Source organism: Cnephaeus nilssonii (genome assembly GCF_951640355.1).
Source record: "Cnephaeus nilssonii genome assembly, chromosome: 17".
NCBI classification, from domain to species: Eukaryota; Metazoa; Chordata; class Mammalia; order Chiroptera; family Vespertilionidae; genus Cnephaeus; species Cnephaeus nilssonii.
This window is the reverse complement of record NC_137088.1, coordinates 12,285,595-12,303,335: the sequence shown is the minus strand read 5'-3', so window position 1 is coordinate 12,303,335 and position 17,741 is coordinate 12,285,595. Positions and strand designations below refer to the sequence as shown.

Genomic DNA, 17,741 nt, shown 5'->3' with positions numbered 1-17,741 from the left:
TTTATATTTTTGAGGTTCTTAGATAAACTACATACTATAAACCAGCTCTCATTTTCCTCACCATTGTATACCCAGCACCTAGCACAGTGCCTGGCACATAATGGCTCAATAAATTAGGTTCAAATTATAAAATGTATGAAATAACCTCATTAAAAAATTTTGTACAAAAAAAAATTTTGTACATTATTTTATTTTAATATTTTTTCTTATAGTGAGACACTTGTAAAGTTTCACACAAGTCACAAAACTTAAGACCTCTTAGCAAGAAAAGTTTAACTTTGACACTTGTTGAGAGGTCATATTTAAATGTGGTCAGATATGTAATGTTATACTATATTTACTAATAAGGCATATGATTTTTGTGGCAATTGTTATTTATTCAGCTTTAATTTTTTTGTTTCAATTTAAAGAACAATAAGTGATTATTGTTAAGTGGTAATATCTATAATTTTGTTTTCATGTTTTATGTTACCTTATAATTTTCAGAGTTTTTTCATATACATTATTTGACTCTCAGGTAAACCATGTGAGGCATGTTATATAGTGTCATTCTCATTTTACAAACAGGAAGACTAAGGGCAGAAGTGTTAATAAAGTGGTGCATTGGAGTTCCAGGTGTCCTGATTCCAACCAAATTTAATGGAATTCCAAATGTTCTTTCCAGTGTCTCCCAGAGGTGGAGTCTGATTTTTCCCATTGTTGAAGTTTAGGGGAGAGGTGAGGAATGCTGTTTTAGAAAAGTGAGAGGAAAACATACTTTAAGCAAACAATGTACTCCATATTGTTGCTTACCATACAATCAGATGATGCATATGTACCTTTTTTTTTTGAGGCCATAAATGGCAAATGTTTTAAAATGCAGTAATGAAGTAAATTTTTATTTAGTTTTCTATTAATTGTAATTGTTAACTGGCATGTGAGATTTTAGAGGGCATTCTGAATTATTGAGGACACATTCCATTCTGTGAGTCACTTCTGTGTTTCACAGCAGGACACCTAGTGATGGAAAGATAACTAATGTATTACAAGACCTAGATTCTTTTCTAGGCTGTTTGCCACCAATAGCTGCATGTCCTGTCTAACTTCTTTAACTGCTGTAGGCCTCCAGTTCCGTATCTGTGAATGAGAGACTGGATTCGTTGCTGTTCTAGTCTGTGATTCTTTTCGTTTACTAGGCAGTGTCAGCTGATCACACTCTGCAGATACTCTGGTTTTATGATACTTCATGACTGCAGAAAGCATCATTTTCACGTGAAACAGTTAACCTTTTGTTATCTCTGCATAGCTTATCTGTGTAACCCACAACACTTTTTAATCCCAGGCGGACTTCTTTCTTTTTACTAGTATCGTTTGTTTCATGAGAGCAAAGTGATTTCAGTGTTAATCTTAGAAAAATATAATTGGGAAGACAAATCTGATGGTTAATGTTTCACCAGGGAGCTCTGAGAGTCAAATAGAAATCATTAGCATTGGATGGTAATGCTGTTCCTCAGTGGACTAGGTATCTGTACTATTTGAGGCTTCCTTAAGTATATATGTTTAATTGTTTGAGAAATGAATTTGTTTGAGACCAAACCAAGTGCATTCAGTATTAAAGACATTTTAGTGTTTTATCCTTGCCTTTATTCTCATATTAGTTTTGAGGAAGTATATCTAAAAATAAGCTTACTCAATTTGTCCTGTTAATATACTTTTTTTTGTTACAATTGACTTTTTATCTTTGTTAAATTTCTTGTTACTCTATAGTATTTTAGAAAAAATACCCTTATTGTCTGTAGTTCAGATGTTTTAGAGCTATTTTGCACAATATAAAATTTAAATAACTATTCAACTGAGTTAACATTTGGAATAATTTTGTGTCTAACATTAGAAAATCAAGTCTTGCTGAGTTCCTATAAATTTTAAAGAAATTCTTTTTTATCCCCCTCTAGTTCGCTAGTGGTGCCTTTTTACATATTAAAGAGACGGTTTTATCTGCCTTAAATCGGGAACCTACTGTGGACATATCTCCAGATACTGTTGGGACCCTCAGTCTTATTATGCTGGCACAGGCCCAGGAAGTCTTTTTTTTAAAGGCTACAAGAGGTAATTCCAATTTGTCATTTTGTTGCATGTGAAAATAAGTGATAGGTTTTTAAAATTAGAAGATGATTAAAATATAACATGTTCAGTGTGGAGCATGAACTTGAAACATGCGTTATTGAAAATTTTCAGCTTTCCTTTTCTGAACTTAAGGTGGTACAATGCACATTTAAGAATGTAAGTTGTATTTGCAATTTTTATAGAATGATAGTTACCTATTGTCTTAAAACATTGAACTCTAAAATAATGTTTACATAGGTTTGTAATATGTCAAAAATGTATTCATTTAGCAAATATTTATTGCGTACTTTCTGTGTTCTAGTCCCTGCTCTAAGCTCTAGGTAAATAGAGTTAGAAGACAAGCAAGATTCCTTATTTCAGGAAGCTTATATTTTAGTGTTGGGGAGATAATAAATAAGATATTAAGTGGCTCAGGTAAAGAGAGATAATGTCTTTAAAGAGAATAAGGTGGATTGTGGGATAATGGCTGGTGGTCTGGTCTGGCTGTGGGGTAAGGATGGAGGGGCAGTCATGCTAATTTTAGATTCATTAGTGAAGAAGAGTACCTTTGAGGAAATCTCATTTCATCGACATCAACTGACAGGATTGAGCCTAGCAGAATCCCTGGCTCTGTGAATGAGGGAATAAGATTAATTCTTACAAGGCATTTAATTTAGTATAACAGATTGGAATATGGGCTGAATATGTAAGTACAGAGAAATTAAAAATAAGGGAACAGTCTTGTGGAATCCATATACATAGAATTCCTATACAGTAAAATTTGTCCTTTTAAAATACATATTTCTTTGGTTTTTAGTATAATCAGAGTTTTGTGACCATAACCAGTCTTATTTTAAGACATTATCATTACCCCCAAAAGAAACCTCATACCCACTGGCAGTCACACTCTATTCCCTCTCCCCTAGCTTCTGGCAACCACTAAACTATTTTCTGACTCTTTGTATTTGCCTGAGAAATAATTAAATTTCATGCAGATGAATTGATTTCATCAATAAGGATTTTTTAAGACATGTACAATCATGATATATCAGATTACTTTAATTATAATGGTTAATTTCATATTTTATTACAGATAAGATGAAAGATGCCATCATAGCTAAATTGGCAAATCAGGCTGCAGATTATTTTGGTGATGCTTTCAAGCAGTGTCAGTATAAAGACACTCTCCCTAAGGTCAGTTGTCATTTTTATACACACTTGGCTGTTTGCATGTAGAAATATTTAGATACTGTGTAGAAGAAGCAAGTTGAAAATTATGTTTTATAAAGATTTGAAAATTTAGGAGAGGCATTTAAAGAATATATTTGTAGAAATATTTTTTTATTTAAGATGCATGAAAATTTATTTTATATTGAGGGGATGCCTTTGCCTTTGCTCTTCACTAAACTTGTTTTTCCAAGCTAAATCTCTTCCTGGAAAATTTTAAATATCTGTCTCCAATAATTTTATCAAATAAGGGCATTGTGTACTTCTGATTCATTGGTGATTTGGTGTACAACAAGCATGAATAATTGAGCATGTTGATTATTCACACTTTTACTTATTGTCCTGTTTTCTTAAAGATGAGTCTAAAGGCGCAAAAACAGACATAAAGAAAAAGGAAAAGGAAACAAATTCAGCCAATACTTGTATTAGAATTCAGTTTTGTCAACAGGAATAGAAAATTGGGCTGCTGTTGAACAGCTAAGGAAAACAACCATCTTTAAACCACATATTTATTGCAGGAAGTATTATTTTGTAAATTATTCTGAAGTGGTATGTCAGTGTGATCATTTGAAATGACTAGTCAGTGTGATCATTTGAAAGGACAAAGCAGATTATTAGACTAACAAGTAAATTTAGGTTTAGAAAAATTATGGTTAGAAAGGGAAACTGAGATTGAGTGAAACGTGGTATGATTCAGTTACTCTTTCAGAAATGTTCAAGGAATTAGTTTTGTCTGTATGATAGCTCGTGGTATTTGTCACATTGTCTCGTAGCGGAGTTTATTGATTAATAAATCACTCAGGAATTTTTTTAAATTATGAAGTTGCAGACAGTTTTGTGGTGGAGTAAAAAAGAGCATGTAAGTTCACCAATAGAACATGTTAGTTTAGTCAGAAAATGTCCAATGTGAAGATTCCTGGAAATTTAAAATACACCAAGATATCAGTTGAAAGTTGCCCAGGACTCTTGGATATTAATAATATTACTCTTAAAAAGAGACTTGAGATCCCTTTTCACCTCTTTTTCATTGGAAAGACCTCATGTTCAGCTGCACAGTGTACCGTTACATCCTGTTGGGCCATTAGTTCAATCTTGTCATGGAGAGAAGAATGTCACCTACAAAGACTTGGAAACTACTTTGCAGCATTCCTGGTATTCCTCGAAAGTCTCCTGTTTAAGTACCAAGTTGCTCCAGCCTTACCTTGAGAACTGGCATGAGTGCAGTTTGAGATTTAGGTGTCCTTTATTTTTGCATTTTTTTACTAATGAAGCTCATAAGATATCTCATATTTTAATTGTAAAACTGAAATTTCTACAAATAATGATACAGGAAGCTAGGATATTGTTCATTGGGAGATAGGAAAGGACATAGGTAATAATTCAGTTTTTCAATCTGCACAGTGCTTGTCTAGTATATTTATTGGATTTTATATGACATGTACTGCCTAAAAACAATAAGGTTGCAGGCTAGGATTTGACATTTTAGAAGAGCCGGTACCCATATAACTGCTTCCCTGGTTCATGTTTATGGATCTTTTACAATTAAATTTGAATGCATTTTTTTTAAGGCAGATTAGGGCAGAATAATACTGGATCATATTAGTTATTAACTTAGTTCTTTCGTCTGTGTGCTATGTGTTTTTGAGTATACGATACTGAAATGTTAGTTGTTATATGATACTAAATTTTTATTTGGCTAAAAATCATCTTTATTAAAAAGGCTTAGGATATGAGTATAAGTGGGAACTTACTTTTACTGTCTTTTGTCTCTTAAACATGATGAAACAGTCAGCTATAGAGCAATTTCATTAGTGTATGTGAGTAATCGTTTTAGTTGACTCTAAAGGCTGGAAAAGGGCTCATAAGAAAGCTTCTAAAGCCTTGTGCTTGCTATTCCTTTGCTGTCCATTCTACTTCTCTTCCTAATGCATGCTTTCCTTTCTTCTTTGTAAACAAAATGTTGACTTCATGGCTCGATTAAAGAGAATTGTAAAAATTTTAATTGGCTTCACTTAAAAGTAAAATAACAACAACCCACCCCTTCATTCTAATTGGAAGAAAAAGATGGAAATGATTGAATTCAACCCATGCAAAATCATGTGGTCTTCTCTGTTTACACCTGACTAACCTATCTCTAAACCATTAATGGGGTAATTCTAATTTCTGTCTCCTTTTCCTTTTTCTTCCTGCATCCCATGTTGTCTGTGGTGGTTTGTTTGGTTGGACTCTTCCCTGGTCAGTATTTTTATTTCCAGGAGGTGTTTCCTGTCTTGGCTGCCAAGCACTGTATCATGCAGGCCAATGCTGAGTACCATCAGTCTATCCTGGCAAAACAGCAGAAGAAATTTGGCGAAGAGATTGCAAGGTTACAGGTGAGTCTCTTAGAAATAAATATTAAATAACTTGGATCTCCATTTTTCTTTTTTTATAAGGACAGGTTTTTTTTTTTTTTTTAATTCTTCCATTTTAATCTCTGGGCTTTAAAAAAATACATTTTATTGATTTTTTACAGTGAGGAAGAGAGAGGGATAGAGAGTTAGAAACATTGATGAGAGAGAAACATCAATCAGCTCCCTCCTGCACCCCCCCCTACTGGGGATGTGCCCGCAACCAAGGTACATGCCCTTGACTGGAATCGAACCTGGGACCCTTCAGTCTGCAGGCCGATGCTTTATCCACTGAGACAAACCAGTTAGGACCATTTTTCTTTCTTAATGAGATTCCCAAGTTTGCACATGAAAACCATTCCCATCAGTGGAGACAAGTGCTTTTATAGGCTTTATCTGATGCATGCTTTTTGAAATCTCATATTTTATTTAAATTCATGCAAAAACAAAACAACAACAAATAAACCCCAAAAAATTTCTTGCAAAATTTAAGTTGTTCTTTTTTATTTAACCATATTTATTTTAATATAAAGAATTCTAAATTAATTACCAGACTCCAGAAAGGATTGCACAGTGCCTAGCCTTGGTTTAAATTGGAGCATATAAGTTTAGCTTGAGAAGGACAGTGGTAATATAAGTACATTTGTAAAAAGCAGAGTACTTTCTATGCAGTTGTATCTATATGGTAGGCATTGGGGTTGTCAGAAACTTGCTGTGACATCTGGGGCAACTTTTCAGCAGGAATAAGGGCTGTTTATTATTTGTTTATATTTTTGAGTATTGGTAAGCAGAGGGTAGGAAGATAACTGTTAAGGAAATTTTAATATGGCCTAGATATTAGAAGGTACTATGCGAGTATCATTTAGGAAGTTCACACAAATTAGTATTTTCATGAAAAAAGAAACCCAGACTTATAAAAAATAAATGTATGCTGGTATTATAACCCACAGTGACATAATCAGAGAAAAGCATACTTTTTTACAAAACCGAGATTAACAAACATATCTCATTTGTCTAGGAATTCACTTTGATCACAATAACTTAGATTCTTATATGAAAAGGGTTTCTGTGGGAAAGATTTTTTTTAGGCTAGCTAGCATATTTAAAGTATTAGAAGTTTAGTTTCTTTATTTTCTGGGAATTCTGGGACTATTAGATTCAAGCAGGCCGTTATTTAGTCTCTAAACCAGTCAGAGAAGAGCTCCTTTTGAAATTTTAATGCAGTTTTAAAAATCCACTCTGGAGGAAGAAACTGCTTTAGACTCACAGTGAAAAGTGAGAACTTTTTTCAATTACAGACACATGAGGGTTTGTAGCTTTAGTTTTATAGCTTTATTATTCATAGGTCAAAAGTTAACATAGAACATAAACACTCAGAGATTGCCTGCTTGATTCCCGTCAGGGCACATGACCAGGTTTTGGCCTGGATCCCCAGTGCAGGAGGTAGCCAATTGATGTTTCTCTTTTTCTCTCTCTAAAGTCAATAAAAAAAATCTTTAAAAGTAAAGGAACTGTGTATTTATTTCTGTTTCATGAGTAAAAATTTTAAAAAATCGAGAACGAATATTGAATTTTATCAAATGCTTTTTAATATAGGAGATAATTTGATTTTTAAAAAATAAATCTATTAAGGTTGAAGAATTAGATAAGTAGATTTTCTAATATTAAGCAATTTTTATATTTCTGTAATTTTGGTTTTTTAGATTTGCTTTGTCTCCTGATATGATCACTTTATATAGATATTCTCTAAATGCCTGAGAATATTATGTATTCTCTAATAGTGGCGTTCAGGGTTTTCCATGTCTGGTGAATAAAATTGTCATCTTAAAAATTTTATTTACTTGGTCCATTCTTCACAGAGACAGAGGTGTTAAAATCTTCCATTCTGATTATTGGTAGATGTATCAACTTCTCAGTTTATATAGGTAGAAACTATTAAATGCAAAATTTAAGAAGTTTTATATCTTTCTGGCAAATTGGCAAATATTAAACATTATGCACTGAATTAATATTGAATAATGCTTTTGGCTTTATTGCCTATTTTATCTGATGTTATTATTTCTAATACCGTCTAAGTAAGAAAATGTGGACTCTTGGTTTATATGAGGCATATGCTCATCTTATGAATTCCAATGGCAAACCACTTTTTTTAAAAATAATTTTTATTGATTTTTAGAGAGAGAGGAAGGGAGCGGGAGGGGCAGAGAGAGAAAGAGAAACATTGATGTGAGAGCACAACATAGATCGGCTGCCTCCTGCACACCCCCTACAGGGGATGGAGCTCAAAACCCGGGCATGTGCCCTGACCAGGAATCGAACCAGCAACCTCTCGGTGCATTGGACGACACCCAATCAAGTCACACTGGCCAGGGCACAAACCTCTTTTTAAAACAAATTTTATATTGTTGCTGAGACATCTTGTTTCTTTGTTGAAACAAGATATGTTGCTGGATAATATTTTTCTGATTTACTCTTTCATTGTGGGTGTAGTCCTTTGAAGTTCCTGCCTTCATGTGAGGTAGTGAAGGGGATGTTGCTCAGTTCTCTTTTTTTAGCTTCAAGATCCTGTCTCAGGTTTCCTGAGTGTTTTTAAATCATTTTAATTGATAGTCCTTTGGGTTATTGAAACACCGGACATCCAGTCTTCCTCAATGCCAGTTTATACTTATTGGCCCATGGGTTTCCTTTATTTTCTTGGTAATTTAAAGGGCTGTCTGCTATATATTCTTAAATTTTGGGGTAATTTGTGAAGAGAGAATTTATAGGTTAATCTGTTTACCACATTGCTGAAAATGCAAAATCTCAAATTAGGTTTTTTTTTTTCTTTATTTAAAAAAGAAACGAATGCTTGGTTGAGAAAAATAAACATTATTATTATTTTTTAACATTTTCTTTTTAGCATGCAGCAGAATTGATTAAAACAGTGGCATCTCGCTATGATGAATATGTCAATGTGAAGGATTTTTCAGACAAAATCAACCGTGCCCTTACTGCAGCAAAGAAGGATAATGACTTCATATATCATGATCGAGTTCCAGACCTCAAAGATCTAGATCCTATTGGCAAAGCCACACTTGTGAAATCTACCCCAGTCAATGTACCCATTAGCCAGAAATTCACTGGTATGTCAAGTATTCAGTTGTAGTTTAATCTTACTCATCTTTTCTCCAGTTTAATCTGTTTGTTTTTTTTAGTAGCCTAAAATCACAAAGTTGCTATTGTATACTCTGAATATACTTTGCATTCATAATGTTCAAAATGAATATGAGAATAAAAATTATATCTATAGTGCAATTTTTAAATGGAAAAGATGTCAATAAAGGATATGTAAAGTATACAACAGAGTCAGAAAACTTGAAACTGCGTTTGAGTGATGATAAAAACTTTAAATAAGCAGTTGTCATTTTAACATTTGTTATATTATTGAAGATTCTGCCATTAAAAATAAATATTCATAAATATAACTTCAAACCTATCAAATTCTGGAGTCATGATTGTATCAGATAAATACGTTACAGTATGCTTGGGTATTGTAGGTATATGCAGTGTTTGGTAGCTGAGATCCTAAAGATAATTAATATTCTAAGTTATTGGGAAAGGGTGATTATTTTAATTATTTTTATTTAACAAACACAGAGTGTTTACCATGTGCCAAGGAACTCTTTTAAGCACTTTACAAATATTAGCTCATTTATTTTTCACAACAACCCTATGAGCTAGTTACTATTATTATCCCCACATGACTGATGAGGATACTGATGCACAGTGATTAGGTAATTTCCTTGTCCAAGGTTGCATAGTTAGAAAGTGGTAGAGCTGGAAATTGAACCATGGCACAGTAGACCAAAACAAGTGAAGTGTTTTCTATGATTAGCTCTTCTTCATCGAAGATTCCTTAAATTCAGTGACACACATCTAAAAGGTAAGAAATTTAAGTTCAGAGAAAAAGCTTTCATGGTCATTGTCCATCATTGTACTTTCAGTAGTGATTTAGTTTTACCTTTAAGTATTTGTAGACTTTTTATATCAACATTGGAAAGGAAATACGAAGTTACTATATAATTTGAGTTTTGTCTCAAAATTTTGTTGACATTTGCATTTTTAATTGTAGATCTGTTTGAGAAGATGGTTCCTGTGTCAGTGCAGCAGGCTTTGGCTGCCTATAACCAGAGGAAAGCTGATTTAGTTAATAGATCAATTGCTCAAATGAGAGAAGCCACCAATTTGGCAAATGGGTAGGTAGAGCTTATCTTTCATAAATTTATATCTAAAGTTCTAATGTTTTCTATTTGATTGTTCTTTAACTAAATAGTTTATGAACATTTTACTTTCTGACCTTGGAACTGAATGTCAAAGATAAGTGAAATAGCAAATAAGCACATAACACACACAAACACACATTTCTTGGGGACACTATATTTATTAAGCCCTACCAAATATAGTTGGAAGAAATTTAATTACTGAAACGAAGTGAAAATGTTTAACCACTAATTTGTATTTATTTGAGGGAAATGAGAAGTAGAAATGAATTTTTAAAGTTAAGATACATGGTATATTGAGTATTCTGAATCTGTTTTGTTTCTGGTAGATTCATTGGTTTAAAAAAAATCTTAAGTATAATTTTAATTCAGTGAAGTACATCCATTTTAAATGTATAGTTCATTTCTATTGATAAATGTGAATAACCTTGTAACCACCACCATCTCCACGATCAAGACAGAGAACATTTCCTTCACCCTAAAATACACCCTCATGCCTCTTTCTTTCCCTTCAGTTTCTTTTCCCCTGACCCCTAGCCACTGTTTATAGAGCTCCCTGTCACTATAATTTTTCTTTTTATACAATTTAATGTAAATGTAATAATTATAATATGTGGAGTATGCATATTATAGTACATAGTGTAGTACAGTATTGTTACATATGTAATACCTACAGTATAGATAAGCACCTATAGTATATACTCAAAATGTGTATTGGGTGTCTTGCACTTAGCATAATGTTTTTGAGATTCATATATGTTGTGGGTATTACTTTGATCCTTTTTATTTGAACAGTATTTCATTTTATGGTCAAATGTCAGTCTGTTTATTCTTTCACCTGTTGATGGACATTTCAGATTGTTGATGCGGTAAACATCAACAGATCTTTGTGTTGACATCTTTTATTTCTCTTAGGTAAATAAAATAGATTAATTGTATGGTTAGTGTATGTTTAACTTCATATGAAATGGATCGATTGTTTTCCAAAGTGGTGGTTCCAGTTTATATTCCCACCTGCACTGTTTGAGAAATGTTGTTGCTCTCTATCCTCATCAGTACTTGGTATTGTCAGTCTTTTTTTTTTAATGTTTTTAATTTTAGACATTTTAGTTTGTGTACCAGTGTCTCGTGACTTTGCATTCTCCTGCTTAATAAAGATGTTGAGCAACTTTTTATGTGTTTATTAGCCATTCATAATATCTTTTGTGACGTGTCCGTTGACATCTTTTGCTAATTTTTAAGACTGAATTTTTCTTCTTGTTAATCTTTGATGAACTCTACACATTTTAGAAGCAAGTCCTTTGTCAGATGTATGTAATTGAGAATATTTTCTCCTAGTTCAGTTTGCTTTTCCATGTTTTTAATTTTAATGAATGTATGGATTTTGACCTCATTTTTCTTTTTCTAGCAAGAAAGAAACATAAGTTTAACATTCCCTTTATTATATAAATGAAATAACAGAGTAATTGTTACTGTGCTACAAACTGAGAACAGATGAAGATTCTATAATTAATACTTAGATCAACTATGTTCTCTTTAACTGTTATGTATTCTGATTTGTCAGTGACAGTATAACAATCAGGAGTATAATAAAAAGATTATAGTTTTTAAGATAGACTTTTTGACTTATAATTACTTAGACTGAAAGAAGCTAAGTTAGAACTGTCATCCAAAGGTATTTAGTATATTTTAATGTGTATATCTTACTTTTTGGCTTTTAATTTCTAACTGTGAATTTAAATAATTTAATTCTTTAATTATTATGTTTTAATTTTCTCAATCACCTATTTTTTTTTCTTTTCCTTTATTTTTCTGTTGATAATGCTTATCTACTTTTGGGATGGTAACTCTATTGCTTTTGACTTGGATATAGGAGATTAATGTTTTAAGGTGGTTTAGACCTCTATGTAACATAGTATTTCATTTTTTCAGGGTGTTAGCATCTCTTAATCTTCCAGCAGCAATTGAAGATGTATCTGGAGATACCGTACCTCAGTCTATATTGACTAAATCCACGTCTGTGATTGAACAGGGTGGCATCCAGACTGTAGATCAGTTGATCAAAGAGCTACCTGAACTACTACAAAGAAATAGAGAAATCCTAGATGAGGTATGTTTTGAGATTTGCCTTTCAAATAAAATAGTTTGACTCCTTGGTGTCCAGCAAGGATTAGTACTGGAGGCTTTCTCCTGTTTGGTTTCACAGGGAGGTGCTCAAGATTGTGGTGAATTTAATGTGGGCCAGAGCTTGACCTTCAGCCTCAAAAAGAATTTCAATTGAGTGAGAATAGGTTCATTCATATCTATAAGGGTATGTAAATGGACATTAATGAAACATATGACCATTGTTTAATATTAGTATACTATGAGAAGTTACTATCACACAAATTGCTCAAAGTTTTCATAATTAATGATTTTTTTAATATTAAAGAGTAGAGGCCCGGTGCACAAAATTCGTGCAAAGGTAGGATCCCTAGGCCTGGCCAGCGATCAGGGCCGATCGGGGGCTGCCGGCTGCTGGCCAGGGCCTTCCATCGTTCTGCGCCATCCCCTGGTGGTCAGCGCACGTCATAGTGAACAGTAGAACTCCTGGTCTCCCGGTCGAACTCCTGCGGGGACACTTTGCATATAGCCTTTTATATATATATAGGTTATATATATAGATTGGATTTCTTAGTGAACATGGAGTCAAAGAAAGTTAGGTCATCAAATGTTTTATAAGTCCACTGTATCCATTTTCCAGTAGAGAGGGCATTTTATCGATAGGAACGGAACACTAAAGTTTTTTGGCTAAAGCCAACAGTTTGCCAATGTTATTCTCCCTTTATTGTGCCTTTAACTCTTTAATTGATAAATTTCTTTCTTCACCTATAATTATATTCAAGCTGGTTATATTCCCTTTTTTTTCTGGTTAATATTTATTTATTTATTTTTTCTAATTTTTTTTTATTGATTAAGGAGTCACATCTCTCTTACATGACTTTTGTTATCAATGCTTTCATCCCTGATGTTCTGATTTTTCAGTTAACTTTCAGAGGATATTGTATTTTCATCATTTCCAAGTACTTTGTGGCAGGGCCAAAGTACTTAAGTACTTATGATGGTGTGAACCTTGGGGGATGAGAATATTGACCTCCTAGGCTTATTTAAAAGAGGAGCTAAACTAAAACAGTGAAATGCCTAGCCTAAGGGACACACAGTATATATGTGCTTAATAAATTATAGCTATTTATACTACTACTATTATATTTCTATGGTGATGATAATATAAGTGATATAATATAACTGATATTGAACAAGGAAAGGAAGAGGGTGAGAGAGAGAAATATCAATGATGAGAGAGACTCATTGACCAGCTGCCTCCTGCATGTCCCACACTGGGGATCAAGCTCACACCCCGGGCATATGCTCTGACTGGGAATCAGACCCTGACCTTGTGATTCATAGGTTGACGCTCAACCACTGAGCCATGCCGGGTCTTCACTGATGTTTCTTGTGTCTACTCGTGTTCTGTTAAATTCACCCTCTAAGCTAGTAGTGAACTACGTAGCTGGCAAACTAAGGATAGTGGCTAATTCTGGATTGTGGTATGTTTTGTAGGGTTCACTAATGAAGGATGATTTTTTTTACCATTTTAAGAGGGTTGCAAAAAAAGAAAAAGAAGAATATGGGACAGAGACTGTGGCCCCCAAAGCCTAAAATATTTACTGTAGTGTTTGACAGAAGAGTTTGCAGACCTCTGCTCTAAGCTGTCAGGAATTAGCAGATACCATTGACTCTAACACTTGTTTCCACTGGTAAATTAGTATCTTGTGTTTCTGGCACTTTACTATCTTGTCTTTTCAGCTATGCATTAAAAAGGCATTTTTTACATGTAAGTATTCAGTGTGTGGTATTGGGATAGAAGTCTAAATCTTATTTCATATAGGTAATCAGTTTTCTCTTTGTTTTGTTTATGGCTTCTAAGGTCCAAAAGCTTTCTATTTATTTTTATCTTAAAAACAGTATTTGTTTAAAGTAGTCTTGGTATATGGAAGTACAAAAACTCTTACTTATTCTTCCATTTTAATTTTACTTTAGTAAAGTAATAGCTCACCTAGCCCTTTTACAAGATTTTTTTATTAAATACATTGTAACATTAATTTCTGCAACAAAGATTGTTGTGCCAATTTATATTCTAACCAATAATATAAGAATAGTCCCATTTCACTAATTTTCGTGTACTTGGAGTATGATCATTTAAAAAATATTTAACTTTTTACATCAGAAGTGACATCCATTGTTGCTTTGCTTTCTTTTTAAAAGTCATTAAGATTGTTGGATGAAGAAGAAGCAACTGACAATGATTTAAGATCAAAATTCAAGGAACGCTGGCAAAGGACAGCATCCAACGAACTCTATAAGCCTTTAAGAGCAGGTAAAAATGTGCATAACTGACCTTCAAATTAATAAAGTCTCAATTTGGATCCACATTTTTGCTTGATTAAATTAGGTTCAATTGTAAGCCTGTTTTTACTGCAACTGTTGCTATTATAACCCAGGTGTTTTTCTTCAGTGATAAAAAATATAGCAAAGATAATCCATATTCATTATAAGAAGTTCAGATTCTTGATAAGGGTATAAAGTGAAAATTAAAATGTTCTTATAACTTTTTCTATTCCAACCATGTACATATTTTATTAACATAAATGAGATTATTTTATATGTATTGTTTTATAATTTCATTTTACTTGAATCCTGGATGGTAAACGGTGATTTTTAACAGTTAATTTGAAGTCAAGTTTTTATTTTGAAAACTTTAGTTATTTTGAAAACTTCTTGTTAAGGTAATTGATGTCTTCATGGTAGCTAGAGAATTGTTTTGTTTATCTCTGTAAAAGGAATTACTGCTATTGAGATTTCTCTAAAAATATATCTGCTATTATGTAAGTCAAGTTGAAGCAGTGATCCTTTGAAAGAGAATACTTTTTAAATAAGTTGTGATAATTTTGGGGATGAATGATTTTTTTCTATATTCATGAGTTGTGGGGAAAGATTAGTCAAATAGCTTTTTATTTGGTGGACAGTGATCACAAATATATTTTAAGGTATAACTTTGCTTTTGCTTTATAGTTGGTTTTTCAAAAATAAAAATGCAAACACTTGACAGGAACTGAGTTTCCATTATTGAGTGAATTAGCGCCTGTTAAAGGGAGAAAAAGTAATAATCCTCTTAAGAGAGGAGCTCCAAAATGCTGAAATTTAACTACAAAGAATTGGGGCCTGTAGAAGGAGAACAGAACTAAGAGTACAACCAATCCATAAACATTACTATTGAAATCATTATGATAACGTTCTTTTTCCCACAGAGGGAGCCAACTTCAGAGCAGTTTTGGATAAAGCTTTGCAAGCAGATGGGAAAGTGAAAGAACGGTATCAGTCGCACCGGGACTCCATTGCACTTTTGTGTAAGCCAGAGCCTGAGCTGAATGCTGCCATCCCTTCTGCTAACCCAGCAAAGACCATGCAGGGCAGCGAGGTAAGAGTATGCATTTGGATGTGGCTGGTCATCTTTTTATGAAAATGATGTTAAAGCGATTATAAACAACCAATTGCTGATTTCTTTCTTATTGGCATCTTTCTAAAAATGCAGATGTTAATTGTGGCTGTTATATTTAAAGTAGCATGATATGTACACTGAGTAATAGGTAATTATAGTAATAACATTACAATCCTGTAATAATAATTTTCATTTATTGATGCTTCCTGTGAGCTGGGTACTCTATTCTAGATAACCCATATGTTCACAGTATTTAATTAAGGTTTTATAAAAGTGAGAAAATTTCCCTATGTGGAAGGACTGCGTTTGGCTAGATACTCTCTGACCACAGATTCCTTGCTGCATACATTATTCTCTACTGCCTTCCACCATTCCACCACATTCCACTGGGCCTACCTCTGAAAGGAAAATTGACAAGGTGTGCATATTAATAAATGGGTAACATCATTATGGCCTTTCTATTGGTGACAGGAAGGAGAAAATTAATAATGGGGCATTGGACTCAGAAAGTCCCAAAAGAGGAGAAAGTGCAAGAATGATGTCTGATGAGGTAATGTAGGATAAGATAGAGGCCCCGAAGTACACAGGAAAATAAGTCAAAATGCAACAAGTACTGCTGAAAAGATGACTTTCCTGAGACTATAGATCTCACAAGTTATCAGTGTTGTTCCTTATTTGTCTTTCCACAAAAGCATTTCATGTTTTTACTCAACCAAGACTTACTAGATATCTAATCTATGTAAGGCACTATTCTAGGTGCTTTGAAAAATTAAAATATGAATCAAACAGAGCCTTTACCCTCCATTTACAGTCCAGTTTCAAAGATTAGACATACACAAGGATAACTGCAAATGGGGTAGAAACTTAAGTGTAGTCACAGAAATATGCTGTGGGGATTTAGATGACACAGTACTTAAATTCCAGCATTTTGGAGCTTCTCTCTCTCTCTTTGTTGTTGTTGTTAATCCTCACCTGAGGATTTTCCCCCATTGATTTTGAGAGAGAGTGGAAGGAAGCGGGGAGAGACAGAGAGAAAGAAAAATTGATGTGAGAGAGACACATCGATTGGTTGCCTCCTGCATGCACCCCCAACTGGGGCTGGGGATCGAGCCTGCAACTGAGGTACCTGCCCTTGCCAGAATTGAACCTGCAGTCCACAGGCCAATGCTCTAACCACTCAGCAAACTGGCTAGGGCTGGAGCTCCTCTCTTAAGGGACTTTTTAAGAAGTTGGCACATTATGAGAACAGAGTAAAAAGGCAGAAAAAGTGAACCCATATGGATCCAAGGATTGAGTAAGTGTGGCCAGAGAAGCTACTAGAGGTTCAGTGGAAACCAGCCCCCAAAGTAAAGAGAAGACTGCATAGTTGAATGTGTACAGAACCTGGATCTCTAAAGGGGGTCAGGGGACCTAATAGAACAAAGAATCCTAATTACAATAGTCCCCCTTATCCAAGGGGGATAATTAGGCCTGAAACTATATATGTTATGTTTTCCCCTCTGCATCTATACCAGTGATAAAGTTTAATTTATAAATTAGGTACAGTAATATATTAACAACAATAATACAGGACAACAATTATAATATATTGTAATAAAAGTTATGTGAATGTGATCTCTCTTAAAATATCTTAATGTACAGTGCTCACCTTTTCACTTAAAGGGAGCACTTTATGGCTTCTTTTGGTATATCCAAATTGCCAGCATCATTCCTCTTGACTTTGAGGTCACTATTAAGTAAAATAAGTGTTATTTGAACAAAGGCACTAATACCACAACAGCCTGCTACTAAATGACAGCAGGCAGGTAGCATATACAATGTGGATACGCGGGACAAAGGGATGATTGCCCTCTGAAGAGGAAGTTGTATCCATGTGAATCATGCCTGTCCTCTCACAATACTTCTAGCTAACTTGGGGGTATTATTGCCACAATTTTGGCCCACTATTTGATGAGAGACCTTAGTTTCTATACTATATAAGGACATGGAGTCTGTTTCAAAATAATACTATTATAGTGTTCCTGACTCTCACCCTGAGGCTAATTTTTAAATCAGTTCTGCATATTCCTTTTTCTAGTTTTTGTTGGACATAACTTAGAGAGTAAAATGACATCTCTTATTTTTCTATTAGCTAAACAGACTTTATAGGGTAAACGTTTCAGTCAGAGTCATGGTTCAGGTTCCATTATCGGTTTAAATGCACCAACAGATAATAGTTGTAACCTTTAAAATGTATATTCTATTACA

At 33.7% G+C, this 17,741-nt stretch overlaps 1 protein-coding gene across 1 annotated transcript in view; it reads left to right on the top strand.

The window, feature by feature from the left end:
* PDCD6IP (programmed cell death 6 interacting protein) overlaps positions 1 to 17,741 on the top strand; it is a 44,578-nt gene that overhangs the window by 17,271 nt on the left and 9,566 nt on the right. The window contains exons 5-12 of the mRNA XM_079794424.1: positions 1,932 to 2,085; positions 3,176 to 3,276; positions 5,565 to 5,681; positions 8,596 to 8,818; positions 9,808 to 9,931; positions 11,888 to 12,065; positions 14,261 to 14,372; positions 15,304 to 15,473. Coding sequence (XP_079650550.1) covers positions 1,932 to 2,085; positions 3,176 to 3,276; positions 5,565 to 5,681; positions 8,596 to 8,818; positions 9,808 to 9,931; positions 11,888 to 12,065; positions 14,261 to 14,372; positions 15,304 to 15,473 — 1,179 coding nt within the window. The remainder of the gene's footprint in view (positions 1 to 1,931; positions 2,086 to 3,175; positions 3,277 to 5,564; positions 5,682 to 8,595; positions 8,819 to 9,807; positions 9,932 to 11,887; positions 12,066 to 14,260; positions 14,373 to 15,303; positions 15,474 to 17,741) is intronic.